Source organism: Stylophora pistillata, chromosome 11 (genome assembly GCF_964205215.1).
Source record: "Stylophora pistillata chromosome 11, jaStyPist1.2, whole genome shotgun sequence".
In the NCBI taxonomy this organism is placed as follows: domain Eukaryota; kingdom Metazoa; phylum Cnidaria; class Anthozoa; order Scleractinia; family Pocilloporidae; genus Stylophora; species Stylophora pistillata.
Window position 1 is genome coordinate 17,899,874 of NC_142529.1, and position 19,866 is coordinate 17,919,739.

At 38.3% G+C, this 19,866-nt stretch overlaps 2 protein-coding genes and 1 pseudogene across 12 annotated transcripts; all 3 read right to left on the reverse strand.

Annotated features, from left to right (window-relative positions):
• Positions 1-5,835: 5,835 nt before the first annotated feature.
• On the reverse strand, positions 5,836-13,961 carry LOC148720407 (uncharacterized). Of its 11 annotated transcripts, none has more exons than XM_088738386.1 (7): positions 13,810-13,961; positions 13,296-13,717; positions 12,851-12,892; positions 10,297-10,346; positions 7,430-7,472; positions 6,809-6,866; positions 5,836-6,226 (listed from the first exon to the last, which is right to left on the reverse strand). In XM_088738386.1, exons 2-5 carry the CDS (start codon positions 13,495-13,497, stop codon positions 7,446-7,448), a joined length of 321 nt encoding a protein of 106 aa, XP_088594512.1. In that variant the 5' UTR covers positions 13,498-13,717; positions 13,810-13,961; the 3' UTR covers positions 5,836-6,226; positions 6,809-6,866; positions 7,430-7,445. The 11 variants fall into 11 exon arrangements, with proteins under 11 accessions (XP_088594512.1, XP_088594511.1, XP_088594507.1 ...); XM_088738385.1 differs by having other exon boundaries at positions 10,294-10,346; XM_088738381.1 differs by having other exon boundaries at positions 10,237-10,346.
• A 394-nt stretch (positions 13,962-14,355) lies between these two features.
• Positions 14,356-15,551, reverse strand: LOC148720408 (uncharacterized). The gene has a single exon (XM_088738376.1). The coding sequence runs from the start codon at positions 15,485-15,487 to the stop codon at positions 14,798-14,800; it is 690 nt and encodes a 229-aa protein (XP_088594502.1). The 5' UTR covers positions 15,488-15,551; the 3' UTR covers positions 14,356-14,797.
• Positions 15,552-18,285: 2,734 nt separating this feature from the next.
• Positions 18,286-19,765, reverse strand: LOC148720409 (uncharacterized; annotated as a pseudogene).
• Positions 19,766-19,866: the final 101 nt, after the last annotated feature.

Genomic DNA, 19,866 nt, shown 5'->3' on the forward strand with positions numbered 1-19,866 from the left:
CAGCTATAGATATCAAGCTTAACAATTTTCACCATTTTGCGAAATAACAGAGAATACTCCAAAAATAGCGGGAATAAGCGACAAACGGCCGTGTTTTGATTTGTTTCAATACTTTTTCCAACTCGAACAATGGATGATCTAAGCGATTACAGAAATAGAAGTGTGTGATGTTTCCCTTTTTTGATGAAGAATTTTCCCTTGAAATACGTCAATCCGGCGTGCCTGGGAGGGTCAAGTGACCGAAGTTGGACTGAGATTTGAAAAGAACTCTCATGATTACTAAGTTTCCTTTTGCCAGCATTAGTTCGTTTCTCTGTTGAAGAGTTCCTGATCATATACATTCTGACCTACAGATACCCCGCTAGTACTCTCGGAAGCTAAACTACGACTAAAGCTACAAAAAAAATAAAAAAAAAAAATAACTCCCACTATTACATTATGACAAGCGCTTCATGAGTTCCCTTTCAACATTTTCGTCCGTGTAATCATGTTACAGGAAGTAAAACTTAGAAAAAAGATAGGCTTACTTATTGCGTGGTTTGTTTGTTTGTTTCGTTTTTTCGTTTGTTTGTTTGTTTGTTTTTGCAATTTTATTTAGAGTTAAGCAGAAAGGGTTGAAATGGTCAATGTGAACGTTTCTTGAATCTGTTGGTCTTTTTACTTCAAGTTTCTCCCCATATCACTAAGCCTCCGATAACCAAGTCTGTAACCGAAGGGTATCCAGTCAACTTCAGTTTTCGAGCCTCAGGTGTGCCAAAACCAACCATGGTCTGGGTTTTTAATAATAGAGACCACCCATCTGACATCAATCGAACCGATCATGATGGAGAATCGTTGCTAGAGTTGCCAAGTGTCGCAAAAGAGATGAAAGGCACTTACAGGTGCGAAGCGAAAAACAAAGCAAATACTACTAGTTCCTCTGCAACACTGCGTGTTTATGGTAAGTTTAATAATAATGATAATAATTACGATGGCTTTAACAATAACGATGACGAAAAGTGTAACGGCAGGCGAACATCAAGGCCAAATGTATTGCCGTGAAAATCGCGACCGGAGAAAAATACCAGAACGGGTGGAACTTTACAGAGACCGAAGCGACACTCACATCACATTTATTAATTGATCTCGTAAACTGAAATAAACAATGAAGGACTAACGTAAGGCAGTTGCACAAACAAACGTTACAAGGCACTAGCGATCGACAAATGAAAACCCTCAGAGGCAAAAAAATAGAACTAATGAGGCTAAATGCAAACAACCAGAAACGAGCGAAACTATCATGAGAACTAATATCAAGAAATCGACTCAGATATCCACGCGGCCACGAGGTCGCGGTACGTAAAATCACAATGATCACAAATAAAATGAATAATATATTAATTGAACTGCGAACTGGGCTAACCACAAGCAATAAGGATAAATTACTATGAAAAGAACTTACATATCTGTCCCGCGACACCGTAGGCCTTTACAATCTCTTTTTGTAGACCACAGCAAAAAATGTCTACTCCACACACACGCTCCGCACGAACTAAATCAATCACATCCAAAAATAGCTAAAGAACCTAACTGTAACGTAAAGCACTGTCACGCAAGTGACGCGTGTGTGTAACTGTAACTTAAAGCGCATAACAAATGACGCGCATCAACAAAAAGAAAGACGATGACAATGGAAAAGGGACCGGATGTGAAGATAAAGCTGTAGTCATTTGGGAGGCGAGAACAAACAAAGAAAAGAAATAAAAGTGACGGCGCTATCATGGTTAATTGATACGAATGACTGTAATTACACCGTTGATTAAAGAGATGCGCGCGTTTTTTGAGAAATCGAGCGGGTAAAATTTTTGGATAATCAGATCCTTAGCTGATTTTCCCACTTCTAAATTTGTAATATATTTGTAGTGACGCGAAATGTTTGTTGATTTTGCAATTTTCAACATGACTTTGGCATACAATTGCCTCTGGCAGATATTCAGGCGCAAACGGCTTTTGGTAAGCATAAACATAATGAATCGCCTGCTTTTAAAAAATTGCGGGTTGACGTGTGAACATGGGTAGATATTTATCCTGACAAGTGAATAAGCGAGTGCAATATTTCCTGTGAGTGAAAGAGTACAAAATCACAACCAATGAAAACCAACTAGTATACGATTTGCAGCTAACATGATAGATTTTTAACTTTTTCGGCTGCTGCATGTAAATGTTTCGAGAACAACTGGCCTTCCGCGCGTAATTTTTAAAAACACGATGATAGGTAGCTGAAAAAGTAAGACGCAAAGTCATCAATTATCAATGTGACACACTATCATCTCGACTATGAACCTGGGGATGAATAGATAGGGCTGCTTAACTGATTTGTGGAGTCCTTTCAATACAGTTACCAAGAGGTTATTTTAAAATTTTAAAGTATTGGAACCATGCAATTTTGGGCGCTTGCAACAGTAATCAGTCATTTAAAAGCATGGGGCCTCAAATTTTCCTCTGGAACCTTTTCCAAACGTTTTCATCAGAAGCAACATGTTCCAAACATTCCTTTTATGAAGTCGAATTTAGCTTGTTTTCCTTTTATTAATATTAATCCAATTTTGTTTTACTTTGGAGAGTTGTAAATGCGAGTTCGAATATCTTTAAATTAATTACCCCTTATTCTCAACGTAGGAAAAGCCTCTGTTCAAGTTGCTCCAGATCCATATCCAACACTCACAACAGAAGATGTCCTCACATTAACCTGCCAGGTCAACGAAGACACAATAAAAGTAGTTGGAATAAAGATGGAGACTCACCATCAGAAAGGGCAAAGATTTATACACAATTGGATAAGAAAGAGAGTGAACTTACCATTGCTAAGGTTTTGGAAGAAGACGGTGGAAAATACTCTTGCGAAGGACGTAACAAGCTTGGGTTTGTGGCCCGCTCCTTTGTAAAAGTAACTGTCAAAGGTAAGCTGGCGTTACTGTTGTGTCTAACGAAGCACATAAAACTTTTAATAATCAAGTAACGAGGTCATCCTTATAGAAGAAAATTTCTACTTCTTACTTCCTTCTCAAAGTTTACTATTGCTTTTTGTTTTCTGGGAAAATACTTTCGTCAATTAAAAAGAGATTAGTAACAGTAGCACAACATTATACATGTAGATTCTCACATAGTACACTTTTTCCGGTGGAAGGTCACAAGTAAATAACCTTTGATTTCTCTATAAATTTATATAATGAAAATCAGTTATTTCGCTTTTAAAAACAGGCGTCGATCATAGGTTAAAATAACACAGTAAGAATGCTCACAACCATTTCGAACGGTAACATGACTATTATTATTGTAACAGTTACTATCGTTGAGATTTATCCATGACCACATATTTATCTGACACATGCAAGGTTCCAATTCTTTGTGGTATTACATTGGTGGATCAGTGGCAACAGTGATTGTCATTTTGCTGATTGCCTGCTTTTTGTACAAGAGTCGAAGGACAGGTAAGGCCCAGTTGCCCTGTTTTATTTTAGCTATTTGTTTAAAGTAAGAGAAACGAAAAAGGTTAACAACAACAAACATATGAAACATATGAGTGAACTGCGGTTATGAGACGTATATAAGAACGATCCTTCGCAGTAAAGCACTATTTAAGCAATAGTGGAAATCAGACCTGAAAAAAAATTTCAGGCCTGTACGGGATTCGAACCACTGACCTCTGCGATACTAGTGCAGCGCTCTACCAATTGAGCTAACAAGCCAACTGGGAGCAGGCCATCAAATTAATTCGATATAAACCCGTAGATGATAAATCGAACAACAACAAACATATGAAACATATGAGTGAACTGCGGTTATGAGACGTATATAAGAACGATCCTTCGCAGTAAAGCACTATTTAAGCAATAGTGGAAATCAGACCTGAAAAAAATTTCAGGCCTGTACGGGATTCGAACCACTGACCTCTGCGATACTAGTGCAGCGCTCTACCAATTGAGCTAACAAGCCAACTGGGAGCAGGCCATCAAATTAATTCGATATAAACCCGTTTATATCGGGTTTATATCGAATTAATTTGATGGCCTGCTCCCAGTTGGCTTGTTAGCTCAATTGGTAGAGCGCTGCACTAGTATCGCAGAGGTCAGTGGTTCGAATCCCGTACAGGCCTGAAATTTTTTTCAGGTCTGATTTCCACTATTGCTTAAATAGTGCTTTACTGCGAAGGATCGTTCTTATATACGAAAAAGGTTAAGTTTTTTTCTTTTTTTTTTCTACTTCACCCCACACTTTAACTGTTTCCCCAAGCTAACCCTTACCCGTAGAAAAAACACTAAAACGAACGAACGGAAATTGTAATTTTTTAAATTATTGTTATTGTTAACATTATTGTTGTCTGTATTTGGAGAACAATTGAAAATTTTTAGCTCATATTTGCCGCAAATTCAAATCATGATGCCATTGTCTAACAATTGTATAAGAATACTTGAGTGAATTAATTAATACAAACTTTTACCTTCTTTGTCTCTTCCATTAAATTTTTCAATTGGAATTGCAGCTATGGCTCAGTAAGTGAACTGTTTTACCTTTTTTCGTGAAATTTCTACACGTGGAGTTCTCGCCATGTGCTTTAATCAGTTTTCCATGCTGTCTCTATAGTCAGTAACATAACTCCGGACCAATTTCAATACTTTTTGGGCGTGAGTAAATATATACACTGAATTTTACCACACATTAGGATAAGACCCTATGCTTTCTCTGGATCAACTCCAGATGCTTCCTGGGCGTACGATCTTTGAACTGCTTCTGCCTTAAGCGTGGTCGATAAAACCCAACACTGCTTTCTTTAAACCACCTTAACCGTCTCTGCTTATGACGGAAAATCAGCTCAAGAGAAATTTAAAATCAGTAAAGGACCTTAGGGAAGACTTGGAACATCATTTCGGACGATCTATCACACATGATCATACATAAGATGACAATTTTTTGGTCAATTGTTGTCAAAATCAACTAAACATTCACAAATCAAGAAGTACTTTTGCTAAAAGACAAAACAAATTCTGTATTCTGGAAGAATGCACTGCTAATTGTGTATGTGGCAAATAGATGGAACACTGACTGAAAAGATTGAGGGAATACTCGCCTCTTCGATAATTTTTCATTTATTTGCAGTCCCTATTGAAGGCATTTAAGTTTAAATTGATAAGCCAGCAAAACCGAGAGCACATCTACGGCTTCCATCTCCAGTCCCCAACTGGGTTATGAATTTGAATCTTTTCTGTATTTGCATTAGTAAACTCTTACAATTAAATTAAATATTCAACAAGAGTAGCGCTATTATTTTTAAGTATATTTTAACAGAGCTATCAACGTTTTTTTCCTCAGGTAATCTGGTAATTGGACTGAGAGACAAACCGGAGGTGTAGAAGCGTCGTAAACGAACCATCTTCACTTCAGATCAGTTAAACCGGCTGGAGTCAGCTTTTGATCGTCAGCAGTATCTTGTAGGTACAGAGAGAGTGCATCTTGCCAGGGAGTTAAACCTTTCCCAAACTCAGGTCAAGATTTGGTTCCAGAACAGGAGAATTAAATGGAGGAAGGAACATTTGTATGCTGGACATGAAGATGTTCCAGTGAAAAAAACATTATGAGCGAAAGACTCTAGTTCCTCTGTGATCAATTTTGTTTCACAGCCATTAATAATTTAAGGTTCATTGCAAAAGAAGCCCTTGGTAACTTAAGATGAACTACTGTCGTCCCATTCCAACGTGCTGCCTGTTTAATTGTGGAACCGAAGGAGAACTTAACATGACATCAATAATCACTTAGTAGGGCTTCACAAAAGAAAAATCTATGTAAGCAAAGGACAAGTTTTAAGTTTCTCTTCCAAATATTTAATGTCTTCCGATGACATTGACGTACTAATATGGCTGTCCTATAAACAAGATCATTAAGCTCACTTAAAAATAAAAATAGAAACAATATATATTAAATTTATATCCCTGATAGAGTAGTTTTCCAAGAGATTATGAATTCACATATTTGAAAAAAAGAGGAATTACTGTGTGAAATATATATATAGGTTGAAAATTTTAAAAGGGAGAACTTAAGTATAAGTATGTGTCGGAAAAATGATCTTCTCCCTTTCTTTGTTTCTCTCTTTTCGTTTGCTCCTCCCTTTTTCTTTGTTCTTCTCTTCCTCTTTCCAGCTGCTCTTCCATAACTATTTCTTGTTCCAGCCAGTCCATGTTAATCACATGCTCTACAAAACATAAGATATGTATCACTTAGTACTATCAATATACGACATTTTACAAAGCTGTTTAGCCCTGAGCCTCTGTGGTTTAATGCTTCCTTCAAAATCCGTAAACATGGCCGTCCAGTGATGGCCTTTGTCAAAAATATCACCACCCATGTTCATACTAGAGATACTGTACAATAACATTCACCCTAGAATGTGCACATGAACCATTAGGGAGAGTACCTCTTTCCGTGCCAATATTCTTTTATATGCCTGACACCTAAGTCACTGATTATTAATTTTTAAGTAATGTTATAAGTGAGAAAACAGTAGTTTGATTGCTTCGCAGGGATGAAATGCACCAGTACTTAACTACGCCAGACGCCCTCATCTGAAGTTGTGTGTAATTCATAACAGCCTTGTTCACTGGTTTTATTTCATGATAGGTGATAAACCTCAAAGCAACTTCAAGAACTCCCTTAGAACATTCAATTTAAAAGGGACGATTTCCTGTTGAGTTGTTAGGTTAGCCAAAATTCTGTTCTATTCTGAAAGTATGAGAAACCCTCTCAGGATAGCAGAGAAGAAATTAGTTTATCTCACCACGTGGTCCTCCATCTTGAGCCATGGTAGCCAACTCAGCAAAAATTGATCAACAATCCTATTTTAAAGAGAACGAGAGAATATGGGTGGTTACCAGTTTGCTCGGCTCCCAGGTATTCAGAGAAAAACATAAGAGGAAATGCAGAGGCTAAAGCCACTGTGTTTCAAAGCATTCACTTCAATATATGAAAGTAATGTAAATTTTTCGTTTTTAGGGTAGATTTATATGATATGACTTAATCGCATGCGACAAGCTCAAGATTACTTCCCACTTTTGCGGGTATCCTTCGGCAAAAAAATTGTTTGCACACTACAGTAGTTTCACTAAAATCTTAGCAAACTATATATCAGAAGAAAGCTTCATAAATGTTTACGATAAAAATATGTCTCAAGCAACTTTTCTTTTAAGGACGCGTCAAGATCCAGTAAGGCGTGAAATGACCGAAGGGTCTTCTATTGAATTTATTGGATATGGGATGCTGCATCACGAGCTAATTCGCTGCACAGTCTTATTCACACTTATCACACAACACTTGTGCAAAGCATGTCAATTAAAAATAACAAATATGGAGAGTGCACACTACTTTCAATAATTTATAGTGCAGGCAATTTGTTCCTTACCATCATTATTTTGTGTTTACTTTCCATTTACAGTCTCAATTGGCTGTAATAAAAATAAAATTCAAAAAATTTTACCTTTAGTTACTTCTTAAAGTAAGAAATCACAAGACTAAACAACAAGTGTAGAAACTTAGACATACTTAGGCTAAAACTCTGATTCAAAAATAAAAAACTACCCCCCTGCAAAAATAAAAATTATACCAGTCTTTGATACCATCCTGTTACTCCAATTTTTTTCACTTTTCTTTGCTTTTAATTTTGTAAAAACACACATCATGCTTCTTCTCAATGGCAAGAGCCTGAGTTTCCAAGAAAACCCAAATAACCAGAAAGAGTATTGGCAAGAAAGATAACCAAATGAGCTGTGGTATAAAACTAGAGCTTGGAGCAATTAACCGACCTGAATGACTGCTACACCCCATTCTTTTTTCCCAAGTCTATGTAAACTAGATTTTGAGCAAAGAATGCAATACCTTGCCAAACATCTACTAGAATGACTCTATTAAAAGTGTGCATGATCATCATCTCTTGCTGAGATAGCACTCTTCACTTCAATGTTTTTATTACTACACATATGGAGGCTTTGGTAAGATTGTGGAAAGGAGGGACAACATTTGAGCATCTAGGAGGGACCAAAATGACAGTGTGGCAGCCATTTATTCCCACTTGGATGGCAAAGTCTGGGGAACCTTCCCTTTGAAATTTAAAAGTTTGGATGTCCAAAAGGGTCTATTTTTGGTTGCTATTTCCCAAGTTGGCTAAAAATTATAGCTACTACGAGGGAGAGTATGTGGAGGCACAGTGGCCTCATGGTTAGTACGCTCGACTCTGGATCGAGTGGTCCGGGTTAGAGCCCCAGCCGGGACATTGTGTTGTGTTCTTAGGCAAGACACTTTCCTCTCACAGTGCCTCTCTCCACCCAGGTGTATAAATGGGTACCGGCAATTCAATGCCGGGGGTAACCCTGCGATGGACTAGCATCCCATCCAGGGGGGAGTAGAAGTACTCCTAGTCGCTGCATGCTACAGAAACCGGAGTAAAGCACCGGCCTAATGGGTCACTAGGCTCGTAAACAGACTTTACTTACTTTACTATGAGGGAGAGTATTGACATTGAATGAATGAATAGAGTAGCTTTTACATATCTGAATACATAAACATTATACATAGCAATGTTGTCTCTGCGATGTCTGTGTGGCCCTTGATTGATTTTTAGCTTTGCCTTGCTCAAAAAATTAAATTGTGCTGAGGACAACATTAGATTTTGGGATATGGTGCTGTGATTTCTAACACAGAATCTTTAATGCGATTACTGATAGCAAAGGAGTTAATTACTGTATTTATCCATGTATAAGTTGACCCCCATTTTCAAGGGTGAAAATCAGATTTTTCATTATTTCTAGTAGAGAAAAATTCAGATCGACAGATATTTCCCTTATGGTTGATCTCTTATTTCTGACAATGTATTGAAAACACGGTGAATTTAAAAAAACTGCAGAGCAAAATGTGACCATGTGCTGTGAAGTTTAGTACCACTTGTTTACATCCTCATGATTCATGATTTAAGCATATACAACCACTTCGATTTACAGGAGAAGTAATTCACCATCTTTTGTAAATCATTTTGAAAATGAAATCTTCATGCATTTAAATAACCTTTTGAAAGGAGATTTAGTAGACTGAAGGAACACCAAAGAGCTTCGATGGATCACTTGATGAAAACATGGCCATCTTGGAAACTACACAACATTTAACATAGATGGTCCACACACATAACAAACAAGACCGCACAAGAAAACAGCGTTTGCCAGGTCACTAAGTTACTGTAATCATTCACTGAAAATGAGAATTCAGCACCGAAGCTGTAAAGAAAATTTTCTGCTCTACAGATCAGAAGATAGAATAGAAATCAGCCCCACTAGATTTCTGTTTAAGCCACATAAAATATTATTTCAAAGTTTTTCATCAATGAAGAATGCACTGAAAACTGACAAAACTTGAACACAATTATAACTAGTTTTGTGCACCTGGTTTTCCTAATGGACTTTAGGCAATTGTTATGCTAATTTAATGGATTGCTTGGGTCAGGTCTTTATCTGTGATCCGTGTAAAAGACGAGGGTGATTTTTTGGGCTAATTTTTCCATGATAAAGAGATAAATATGTACAGATAAAGATGGTGATACTTCAATGATAAATGTAGAGCATGGCAATCAATGAAATAATCAGTGTCTAATCATGAACTAGCTCTTTGTCAGTGACAAGTTTGCAAAATTAATATTGGAGAAGTGTACATTACTTCATACAACAGTTACTGTGAAACCATCATACTGAAAAATATGGCGACTGCTACACTCAACCAGACCTCTTTGTGCAAGAAAATCCTGGAACCACTCATAAAAACAAGCAGTAAAGGTCAGAAAAATTTAAACCTTGCATATGTTGTTGTTTTGTGAAATATTGCTTTCTACATGTGCCTTAGCCTAAGAGTAATGGTAAAATGTACAGGTGCCATCTTTGTCTGTCAGTGGATTGAATCTATTGGGTGAACACCAGAAAAATAACAATATTTATACAATTAAAATGAGGGTTTAGTATAGGTATGCTTTGGTTCAGTTTCATCCTTAGTTTCCTTCTTTTACTTTTAATAGAGGCCAAATTAATGGTGACACATCATCTCATCATAACTTACACTCTAGGAGCTACATTTTATCTTTCTTTACACAAAATGCATTTTCACTCATATCATTAACAAAACCAAAGGAAAATTATGCTTACACCAAGGACAAAAATTAATCACAACATTTACCTTAATATTTATGACTAGTGCATACTTTTCCAAGAAAATGTTTACAATAGAGCTTACCACCTCATTGGCACTTTTGTTTACTTTGCTTTGCTGCTGGTTGTCATCCATGCCTGTATGTATGAAATTAAGTAAGGGTAAAAAGATTAGTATTTTCTTTGCAAAGATAGTTGCAACGAGTGTCTCCCCTAATATATGGATCACCAAAGGCTCACAATGAAAGCCAACAAGACCAAGTTCTTGCTAAGACATGTAGGAGCAATAATTGCTAATAGGCAATAGTCTGTACTGAGTTGAGTATTCAATTGTGCATGAATTAGTATTTATTTCATTTCAATAATTATGTGAAACACATAGTTGAAAAAGTATGTAAAGTGTGGTAACATATAACATGCATATTATTATCATATTCCTTATGATTTAGTTCAAAGGGCTTTATTCTAAATAGATCAAAAGAAAGAAAGTGGCTTACGTCAGCCACTGATTTTAATGAAAAAGCACATATTATTAAGTGAAGAGTAATTTTGCTGCAAATCTGTCCTCTTCTGGGCGAGCAAAGAGAATGATTTAATGCATTGTAACCCAACTGTTTCTTGCTGGAGGGCATGGGAGAGAGCACACTATCCTTTATAAAAGATACCAGATCTTCATCATACTTGTCAACAGTTTGTGAGTTAACTTTCCAGGATATATGATGTTTGACATCAACCATACCAGAGGTTGAATTTTTGTGTAGTCCCATACAATTACAATGAATACATGTCTTCAATTGTCTCCATAATAACCATCAATGTAGACACTATAAGATTGCTACATGTAACATAATAAAAATTATAATCCGGCTGGAAGAAAATCACAAATTTTCGGTCATTGAAACACGGAGATCTGTCTCATTTTTTAATTATGTATTATCTAGTTTTGCACGTCCCAAACAAAATAATAAAAAAAAAATTCATCCCTCGACACAGAAGGATTCAAATTATGAATCCAGGCTAGTAGTTACTCGGACGCTTTAGACAGTATTTAGCCCGAAACTTGAACGCGATCTTTGAAGACTGGTTGCAATATTTAAATTTAACAAAAATACTAGCATGAAGAGCAACCGAAACCTTACCGTACTAGTTCCGATAGAAAAGCACAACTTCGATCACCAAAGCACTCCAAACTAATAAGGGAGTCGAAGCCATGAGGCAACGTCAAATTCTCGTCTTCCTAAGCTTTCCAACGTATCGAAGAAAATATCGCCAATAATTCGCCCTTAAAAACGCAACCAGAATCTTAATCTTTCACCAATCCGAAGTGTCCCCAACGACACCAAGGTAAGCTCATGAAACAAGAATATCCCGTGAAATTCTTAACCTTCGAGCGCAGAAATCTTAACGATCTTCTTACAATTCAGAGTTTTGCATTGCATCCCTCCCCTAGTTGGGAAGTGACAAGCAAGAGACACGTTCGCAACGCCTTTTGATTGGAAGTACGGTGGCCCAGAAGGGAAAACGCTTCTACTTGAAAATGTAGTGTTGTTCTGTAAAAATGTAACTGTTCTTTTTAGAATTAAACATCCTTCCTTAGAATTCTGCCATCGTTCCTTGTATATTTGCGATCGTTCCTTAGAAATATAGCTGTTCTATGAAAACAGTCGTGAGATTCTTCCGTAGAAATCTAGCCCTGCCGTAGTATAAGCCGTCGCTGTTCCGTAGAAATGTAGCTCTTCCGTAGAACTCTTTGCCTCTTCCGTATAGAACCTCAGCGCTTCCGTACAAATGGAACGCTTCCGTAGAGAGTTCAAACCTGTGCGCGCGCATTACCATGGGTGGGCACTGGGCATTAGCGCCTGGCTGTAATTCGTTGCTCGCCATTTTGCAAACGTTACGATGTTTACATGTCAAGTTTGTGAAACGAAAGTGCAAGAGGGTGGAAAGTATGGCCCCACAGTTATATTACTATAACTGTGGGGCCGGACTGGAATCTTTTCAGGATGGTAGATCTAAATTTAACTTTATCCCTTTGGATCATTGCTGTGAACGGAATTTCAATACTGCCATTTTGACAGTACTTTTGTGATTTTTGTAGACCCAGAAAGGGAGATAATTGAACACTATTTCCATCTCGGGTACAAGTATGATGTGATCATCAATTTTTTGAGAAGTAAGCATGATATATGCTTGAATGTACGGACACTTAAACGGAGGCTTGTGAAATACAAATTATCAAGAAATGAGACTTGGAGAAGTGAGAAAGAAGTAAAGATTAGAGAAGTGAGAAAGAAGTAAAGAACATAGTCAAGGAGGTAATGCATGGGTCTGGTTGCCTGTCGGGTTACAGGAAAATGTGGCATTTGCTTAAAATAAAGTACAGTACTCACGTCCCACGTAACATGGTTGCATAAATCATGCATGATCGTGATCCTGAGAGTGTGGTGCATTGTCTTCCGATTGAAAGTAACACTGCATGGCAGCTATAACGCCATTTTCAGTACCACAATCTGTCCTGGTTTGTAAGGGGCAGAAACCATGTTCCTTAACACATTCTAAGTAATACCTTGCAGTAATTTCAGGGAGATTGTTTGACCTTTCTAACTCCACCCATAAAACCTTTCTGCTGTACCCATCCACACCTGCATGAATAGCAAATCCAAATGGTCTCAGCTTGTCGTAACCTGTAGAAGTGTTCAGAAATGCCTTATTCCAACACTGCAAAATAACTTCACACATTACCATAAAACTATCCCTTCTTCCCTCGACATATAATAATGATTATAGCAAAGGTCATGATGATAAGGATCTGCTTTACAAAGGACCTTTCTAAAAATAATAAATAATAAGTTCCCAGACCCTCGACCCTGAATGTGTAGCACTAGAGATGCAGTAAAAAAAAAATACACACTTTCTTCTGAAAGTAATCAAATCAAAGTTATGGAAGAAGGGCTGAGAAACACATCATTGCAATATGAAACAGAAAAAATGCAATCAATTGCTTGCCTTGAGTAGAGACAAACACTACTTTGTTCTATGCAATTCATTCATGCTCTTATGACTTCCTACTAATATTACTAAACTTACCATCGATGTCCCAGCATTGATTTGGCCCGTGCGATAGATAGTGCCGTCGTTTGAGCTTCTTTTTCTTTTTCAAAATACTTGCCTCAGGATCATGATCATGCAAGATTTGTGCAACCATGCTACGTGGGACGTGAGTACTGTACTTTATTTTAAGCAAATGCCACATTTTCCTGTAACCCGACAGGCAACCAGACCCTTGCATTTCCTCCTTGACTATGTTCTTTACTTCTTTCTCACTTCTCTAATCTTTACTTCTTTCTCACTTCTCCAAGTCTCATTTCTTGATAATTTGTATTTCACAAGCCTCCGTTTAAGTGTCCGTACATTCAAGCATATATCATGCTTACTTCTCAAAAAATTGATGATCACATCATACTTGTACCCGAGATGGAAATAGCGTTCAATAATCTCCCTTTCGGGGTCTACAAAAATCACAAAACTACTGTCAAAATGGCAATATTGAAATTCCGTTCACAGCAATGATCCAAAGGGATAAAGTTAAATTTAGATTTACCATCCTGAAAAGATTCCAGTCCGGCCCCACAGTTATAGCAATACTTTCCACCCTCTTGCACTTTCGTTTCACAAACTTGACATATAAAACATCGTAGCGTTTGCAAAATGGCGAGCAACGAATTACAGCCAGGCGCTAATGCCCAGTGCCCACCCATGCTAATGCGCGCGCACTGGTTTGAACTTTCCACGGAAGCGTTCCATTTTTACGGAAGCACTAAAGTTCTATACGAAAGAGGCAAAGAGTTCTACGGAAGAGCTACATTTCTACGGAACAGCGACGGCTTATACTACGGCAGGGCTAGATTTCTACGGAAGAATCTTGCGACTGTTTCCATAGAACAGCTATATTTCTAAGGAACGATCGCAGATATACAAGGAACGATGGCAGAATTCTAAGGAAGGATGTTTAATTCTAAAAAGAACAGTTACATTTTTATAGAACGACACTACATTTTCAAGTAGAAGCGTTGTCCCTTCTGGGCCACCGTATGGAAGAAATAAAACCACATTCTATTGGTTATTTGTTGTGAGGACATAACTGCAACGGAAGACACAACTGCAATGTTTCACGCTGTCTCCACCAGGTGATCTGTGACGTCATTGCGGGGGCCTGGGGAAATAAATTTTAATGCCCTATGCCATAAACCAACGCGCGCACCAATTCAATCTGTTTTCAAATAATGGCTGCCGGTCGACCGCCATGCGGGAAAGTTTACGACAAAGAAATGTTACGAAAGACAGCGATTTGTTCTTATTAAGACTGAAAGTGTAAGGTGAAAATTTTACTTACTTGGGTGTCTTCTGTGAGTCCAATCCTGGGATAGTATTCTAGACTCAGCGCTCGATTCTTTCCCGCAGAAGACTGTTAAATTTCATTTCAATCAGGGATTACATTTTGACGACGTACTCGGTTTTATTGTGCGATGGTAATGTGCTTAAGAGACGTACACAAGCGAGCTTCCCGGCTCTGACGAGAGCCGGATCTTTCAAGACGGGTACCTTTCCTCGGGATTTCCATGGACGTGCGAGCTTGGTTGGTAAGTTACCTGAAGGCCTCCATCGGCTGCTCGCTTCAAAGATGGAATTTTTTGTAGCAGCTCTTTCAGCTGGCTCAATTTAGGCTCATTTTGACGCATCAGTCGTACTGTAATCCGGTATGGTGGTTTTTCACTTGCCAGGATACATTCCTCCATCCATTTGCCACTCGATTTCTGGTTGACTTCTGCTTCAGTGATACAACTCTGCCTTCGAACCATCTCAAACTTTGGTAGTGACATGACATCTAGACTCAAGGAATCTTCTGTCACTTCCAAACCAAGAACATCAGAGTATGCTATCAAAAGTCTTTTACTCTCGTACGATTCAGATTTGGTAGATTGAAACGAAAAGCAATTGCTTGACGAAATTGGTGAAACTTTACCCTTCAAAATTTCTTTGCTAACTCTGGGATCAGAACGTGACCACGAAACGAACGTTGCTCGAATAAACTTTAAATGGAAATCAACTCTAGGCAATGGTGAACTAACTTCTTTGAACTTCTTGGCATAATCTTTCGTTAAAATTGTACCTTTCGCGGCACTGAAGTTATCCTTTGCAAACGTTAAAAGGTTCTCAGTTAACATCATGACTTCTGCCTCGGAGGCCTCCTCCACATTGATTCGTGCATTGCAAGGCATAGTACCCTGCCCTGCTACGTCTTCAGTCGCTTCCTCCTGAAAATTGTAAGTACAAATTTCATTTCCATGTAACCTGCCTTTTGTTTCACTTCATATTCAATTGATACATTGTGTTTTGTAAAACAAGATATGCTTAAGGTTGTTTTCATCTTTGCTGATAGTATGTAAAACATGAATGTCCTACATGTATGACAATTATCTGGTAATTTTGGCTTATAACATAATACAAAATACCCTGTTTTCTCGTTACCTTGTCAATTTCCTCATCGTCATTTTCATCAGTTTTGCCTGCTTGCTTCTCAGACATTGTCTGGACAAATTTTAGCTTAGGCTTGTCTTCAATAAAAGGTACCGTATTTCTTCACCTATAAGCCGATCTCGGCTATAAGCCGAGACCCTGACTTTCAGGGTCTTTACGCTACACTCAAGCTGCCCAAAAAAAAAGGTAAAACCATCGGCTATAAGCGGAGAGCGAAATTATTGATTGTAACTGGCCATTTGAGCAAGCGAACCTCACGGAAAACATAAGAAATTGACTCACTAAACACAAAACCTAATGAATTACAATAAACACAAAAGAAAAAAAGCGAACCAATCAAGAGATATGAATATCAATTGATCCAACGAACTGTATAAATACTACCACGCGACAACAGATTAACCACAACAACAATAATAATCTCAGTTAAACGTTTCAAAGTATCAATCTATCGAGTATACCTTTCGTCGCTGTCACTTTTTATCATCATGCCTAAAGCACGCCGTTCCTCGTATAGTATGGCTTTCAAGATAAAAGTTATCGCGGAAGCTGAAGCGGTAGAAAACAACTCGGAAATCGCTCGAGAATATGGACTAAGCGAGTCCATGGTACGACGCTGGAGAAGAGACCAGGCGACTATTCTTTCCGGAGAGCTGAAGATGTCTGCAAAACGTGCGACGATGGGCCGTTTCACTCCGAAATATCCCGAACTAGACCAGCAAGTGATGGAGTGGTTTTCACAGCAAAGAGAACAAGGTTGGTATTTACTTTTCTGTCTAAAATTTTAAGAGTTTTTGAAGAGTTGAATGATATCGTCTTTCAGTGCGTGGGAAACAGAGACTTTGATTGGTCAGAAATATGTTGTTGTCATGACAATTTCATAACATGTCACGAAAAGAGTGCTGCAGTCACGAATCTACGGTTATCTCGCAGCAAAATAAGATTGTTATTTTATTTTTCGTAGGTATTGCGGTGAGTGGATTGATCCTTCGCCTTAAAGCTAAAGAGCTCTCCGATGATCCTGCTTTCAAAGCTTCCCGTGGATGGTACGAGAAATGGAAACGACGCCACTCGGTCAGCATGCGAACCAAAACAACTCTGGCCCAGCGATTGCCCGCCGATCTCGAAGAGAACATTGTGTGCTTTCATCGCTTCGTCATTGCAGCAAGAAGACGCGCCGACTACCCTTTATCCCGCATCTACAACATGGATGAGACACCCATGCGTTTTGAGCTGCCATCGAACCGAACACTGGAATTCAGTGGAAGCCGAACAGTGCCAGTAAAATCTTGCGGAGCGGAAAAGCGGAGCTTCACCGTCGTTCTTGCTGTTGCTGCCGATGGAGCAAAGGTGCCACCGAAAGTCATCTTCAAAGGCGTCCGTACACCGAGAGATCTGGTTGTGCCGCATCCTCTTCGTGTTTCCTTCCATAAGAAAGGGTGGATGGATGAACAGGGCATCCGAGAATGGATTCGACAGAGTTTGCCCCGTGCCGAGCGTTCCCTTTTGGTGTGGGACTCATTCCGAGCTCACTTGACCGATTCCGTGAAAGATGACCTGAAGCAGCGAAACATTGACGTCGCAGTTATCCCTGGTGGCCTAACCCCGGTTGTACAGCCCTTGGATAAGTGCCTAAACAAGCCATTTAAAGATAATGTGCGCCGAAAGTACTTGGCGTGGATGACATCTGGGCCATTTGAGTTTACCCCAGCTGGGAAGAAGAAGGCGCCAAGCAGAAATCTTGTCCTCAGGTGGATCAAGGAAGCATGGGCAGAGATACCCGAAGAGATGGTTGTCAAATCCTTCAAGACCTGTGGTATTTCCAATGCCTTGGACGGAACAGAGGACGACGTGGTCTACTCTGAGGAAACCCCAGAAGTAGATGATGAATACATAGAAGAGAACGAGTTCGACACAGACAGCGAAAACGAAACGGATGGCGAGTAAACCATTGGGTTGAAAGCCCTTGCACGTATTCGTCAAACGGCTCCTTTAGGAGCCACCAATTTCATAAAAGTGAATAACCAATATTCAGAAGTTATTTTTGTTGTGTTTTATTACTTCTGCTTCATTGCTAACTTGACTACAAGCCGGGGGGGTAAAGTTATTCAGCAACTGTATATTTTTAAAATGTAAAACCCTCGGCTATAAGCCGAACCCCGTTCTCCGTGAAAAATCTCCCAAAATTTTGGGTCGAAAACTGAAAAAATCGCTCGGCTTATAGGTGAAGAAATACGGTAGATGCTTTGGAAAGTGAAATAAAATTTTAAAAAAACCAGTAAACTGTACAAAACTCTACTCAACATTTTTATGAGCCAGATAAACTTCATTTTATAAAGTTTGAAGCTGTGTTTTCCACTGGAGTACATGTGTAAATCACTTTTATTCCTTTAGAGGTTGACATTGTGATAATTTTGGGTTGGCATAAAAAGGGAAAAGGAGCAGGATTTTTTTTTTTCAAACTTTGGCCTTTTTAACTAAATATAAGACAAAAGTCTGGATATGTCAAGGTTTAAACAGGTTTTGGTGATTTCAGTGGTTAACCAGTAATAATAACAAAGGTTCGTAATCATGCGTTAAAAATTTGCAATGCGCTTACAAAAATAAATAAGTTAAAAAAAATAACATCGGGAATGAACTAAGATTATAAAACTAATAATTATTACAAAAAATAATTGCTTTAACTTTCTTTTTAAAAATTGCTATAGTTTCGGATTTTTAAGGGACAGAGGAAAGGTGTTCCAGAGTTTCGGAGTGCAGAAGGGAAAGGTTTGTTGTCCTTAGGAAACAAAGAACATCATTTCCACGGAATCTTTGTTGTGGAGGAGAAATATAAAATTTACAGTTTAAATTTCCTACTTCTCATTTGATTGGTTTTATCATAGTTATTCAAATTTGTGTTGTTTTGTGGAAAGTTGAACAGGATTGCAATGGGTCAGAGGTAATAAAATCTTGAAGCTAAGTCAGAGGAAACTGAAATATTATAGGATGAAAGTGGGTGGGAGGAATTTCTATCTAGAATATATTGAAAATAATAGTATTGTAATTACCACTTTTTTTACATTGGGTTCTTTATCAATCAGTGCCTGCCTTTTTCTTTCAGCTTTGGCTGATGATGATTTCTGTGGAGTATTTTCCCTGCTTGTAAGCTGGAATGCTTCATTTTGGAATTGCTGTTTGATAACCAGCTTCTGGTAAGCATTTTTCGATATTGGCCCAGTTCTCCCACCGGAAAAAAGCAAGGATTGTGACTTGTTTAATTTATGTGCTGTTTCCATCAATGCATCATTAAAGTTAGCTAATGTGAGTGGAAGACCTATCAGTGAAGCATCCGCTCGGGCCTTGTCGACATAGTATGGAACATAAGACACAATTTGTTTGATGGAAGCTGTGATATTAACAGTTCAAAATATTTGGACAGCTTGAAAGCCAAGGTGAACACGGGCCATTACTTTGTACTCATAACCAGTTAACTTGTGTGGCATCTGCAGAAGGTTTTGGTAAACATTTTCCAGACCACTACAAAATGGAGCTAAAATCTCCAGCACAATGCCTTTAAATCCTGCTTGCCTCAAAACATCTGGCATTCGAGCAGTGAATGCTTTTACTCCAACCTCGTCAAACTTTATAAACTTCTCATAAAGATGGACAGACTTAGCCAGTCCATTTTTAGTGCCAATAAGAACTGCTGGTCACTACTGAGAACAGCTATAATGTAAAAAGGATCACAAATTGAAATGAACGGACTTGCAGAGTTGTGTAGCACACAACTACTTTTTTAAACTGTAAAAATTCCAGATATCATTGTGGTATACAGTATCAGGTGGGTTTTATATACTATACCCAATTTATGTAAAATGCAGATTATAATTTTACAGGATTTTTAGTGAAAGGGTGCAAACTTGTTATAGGCATACATGTTATTTCCTAATTTTAAAAGGATTTTGATCATTTTTGAACATGCCGCTTTACACATTTTGTTTTTCTTATTCTTATTGTATAGTTCCAGTAACTAGCGATTATCCCCCCCCCCCCCTCCATGGAAGGCAAAGGAAAATTCCTGGGGGTCTCATTCTTAAAGACCAAAAACTATATAAAAAAAAAAATATTTGGAGATTTT

What these genes read in the sequence shown, in the direction of transcription:
- LOC148720408 (XM_088738376.1), bottom strand. Translation starts at nt 15,487, where the DNA reads ATGCCTTGCAATGCACGAATCAATGTGGAGGAGGCCTCCGAGGCAGAA.
- LOC148720407 (XM_088738378.1), bottom strand. Translation starts at nt 13,497, where the DNA reads ATGCAAGGGTCTGGTTGCCTGTCGGGTTACAGGAAAATGTGGCATTTG. An exon ending in TCAATGCTGGGACATCGATG is followed by an intron (nt 12,893 to 13,295) that starts GTAAGTTTAGTA and finishes ACACTTCTACAG; the next exon opens with GTTACGACAAGCTGAGACCA.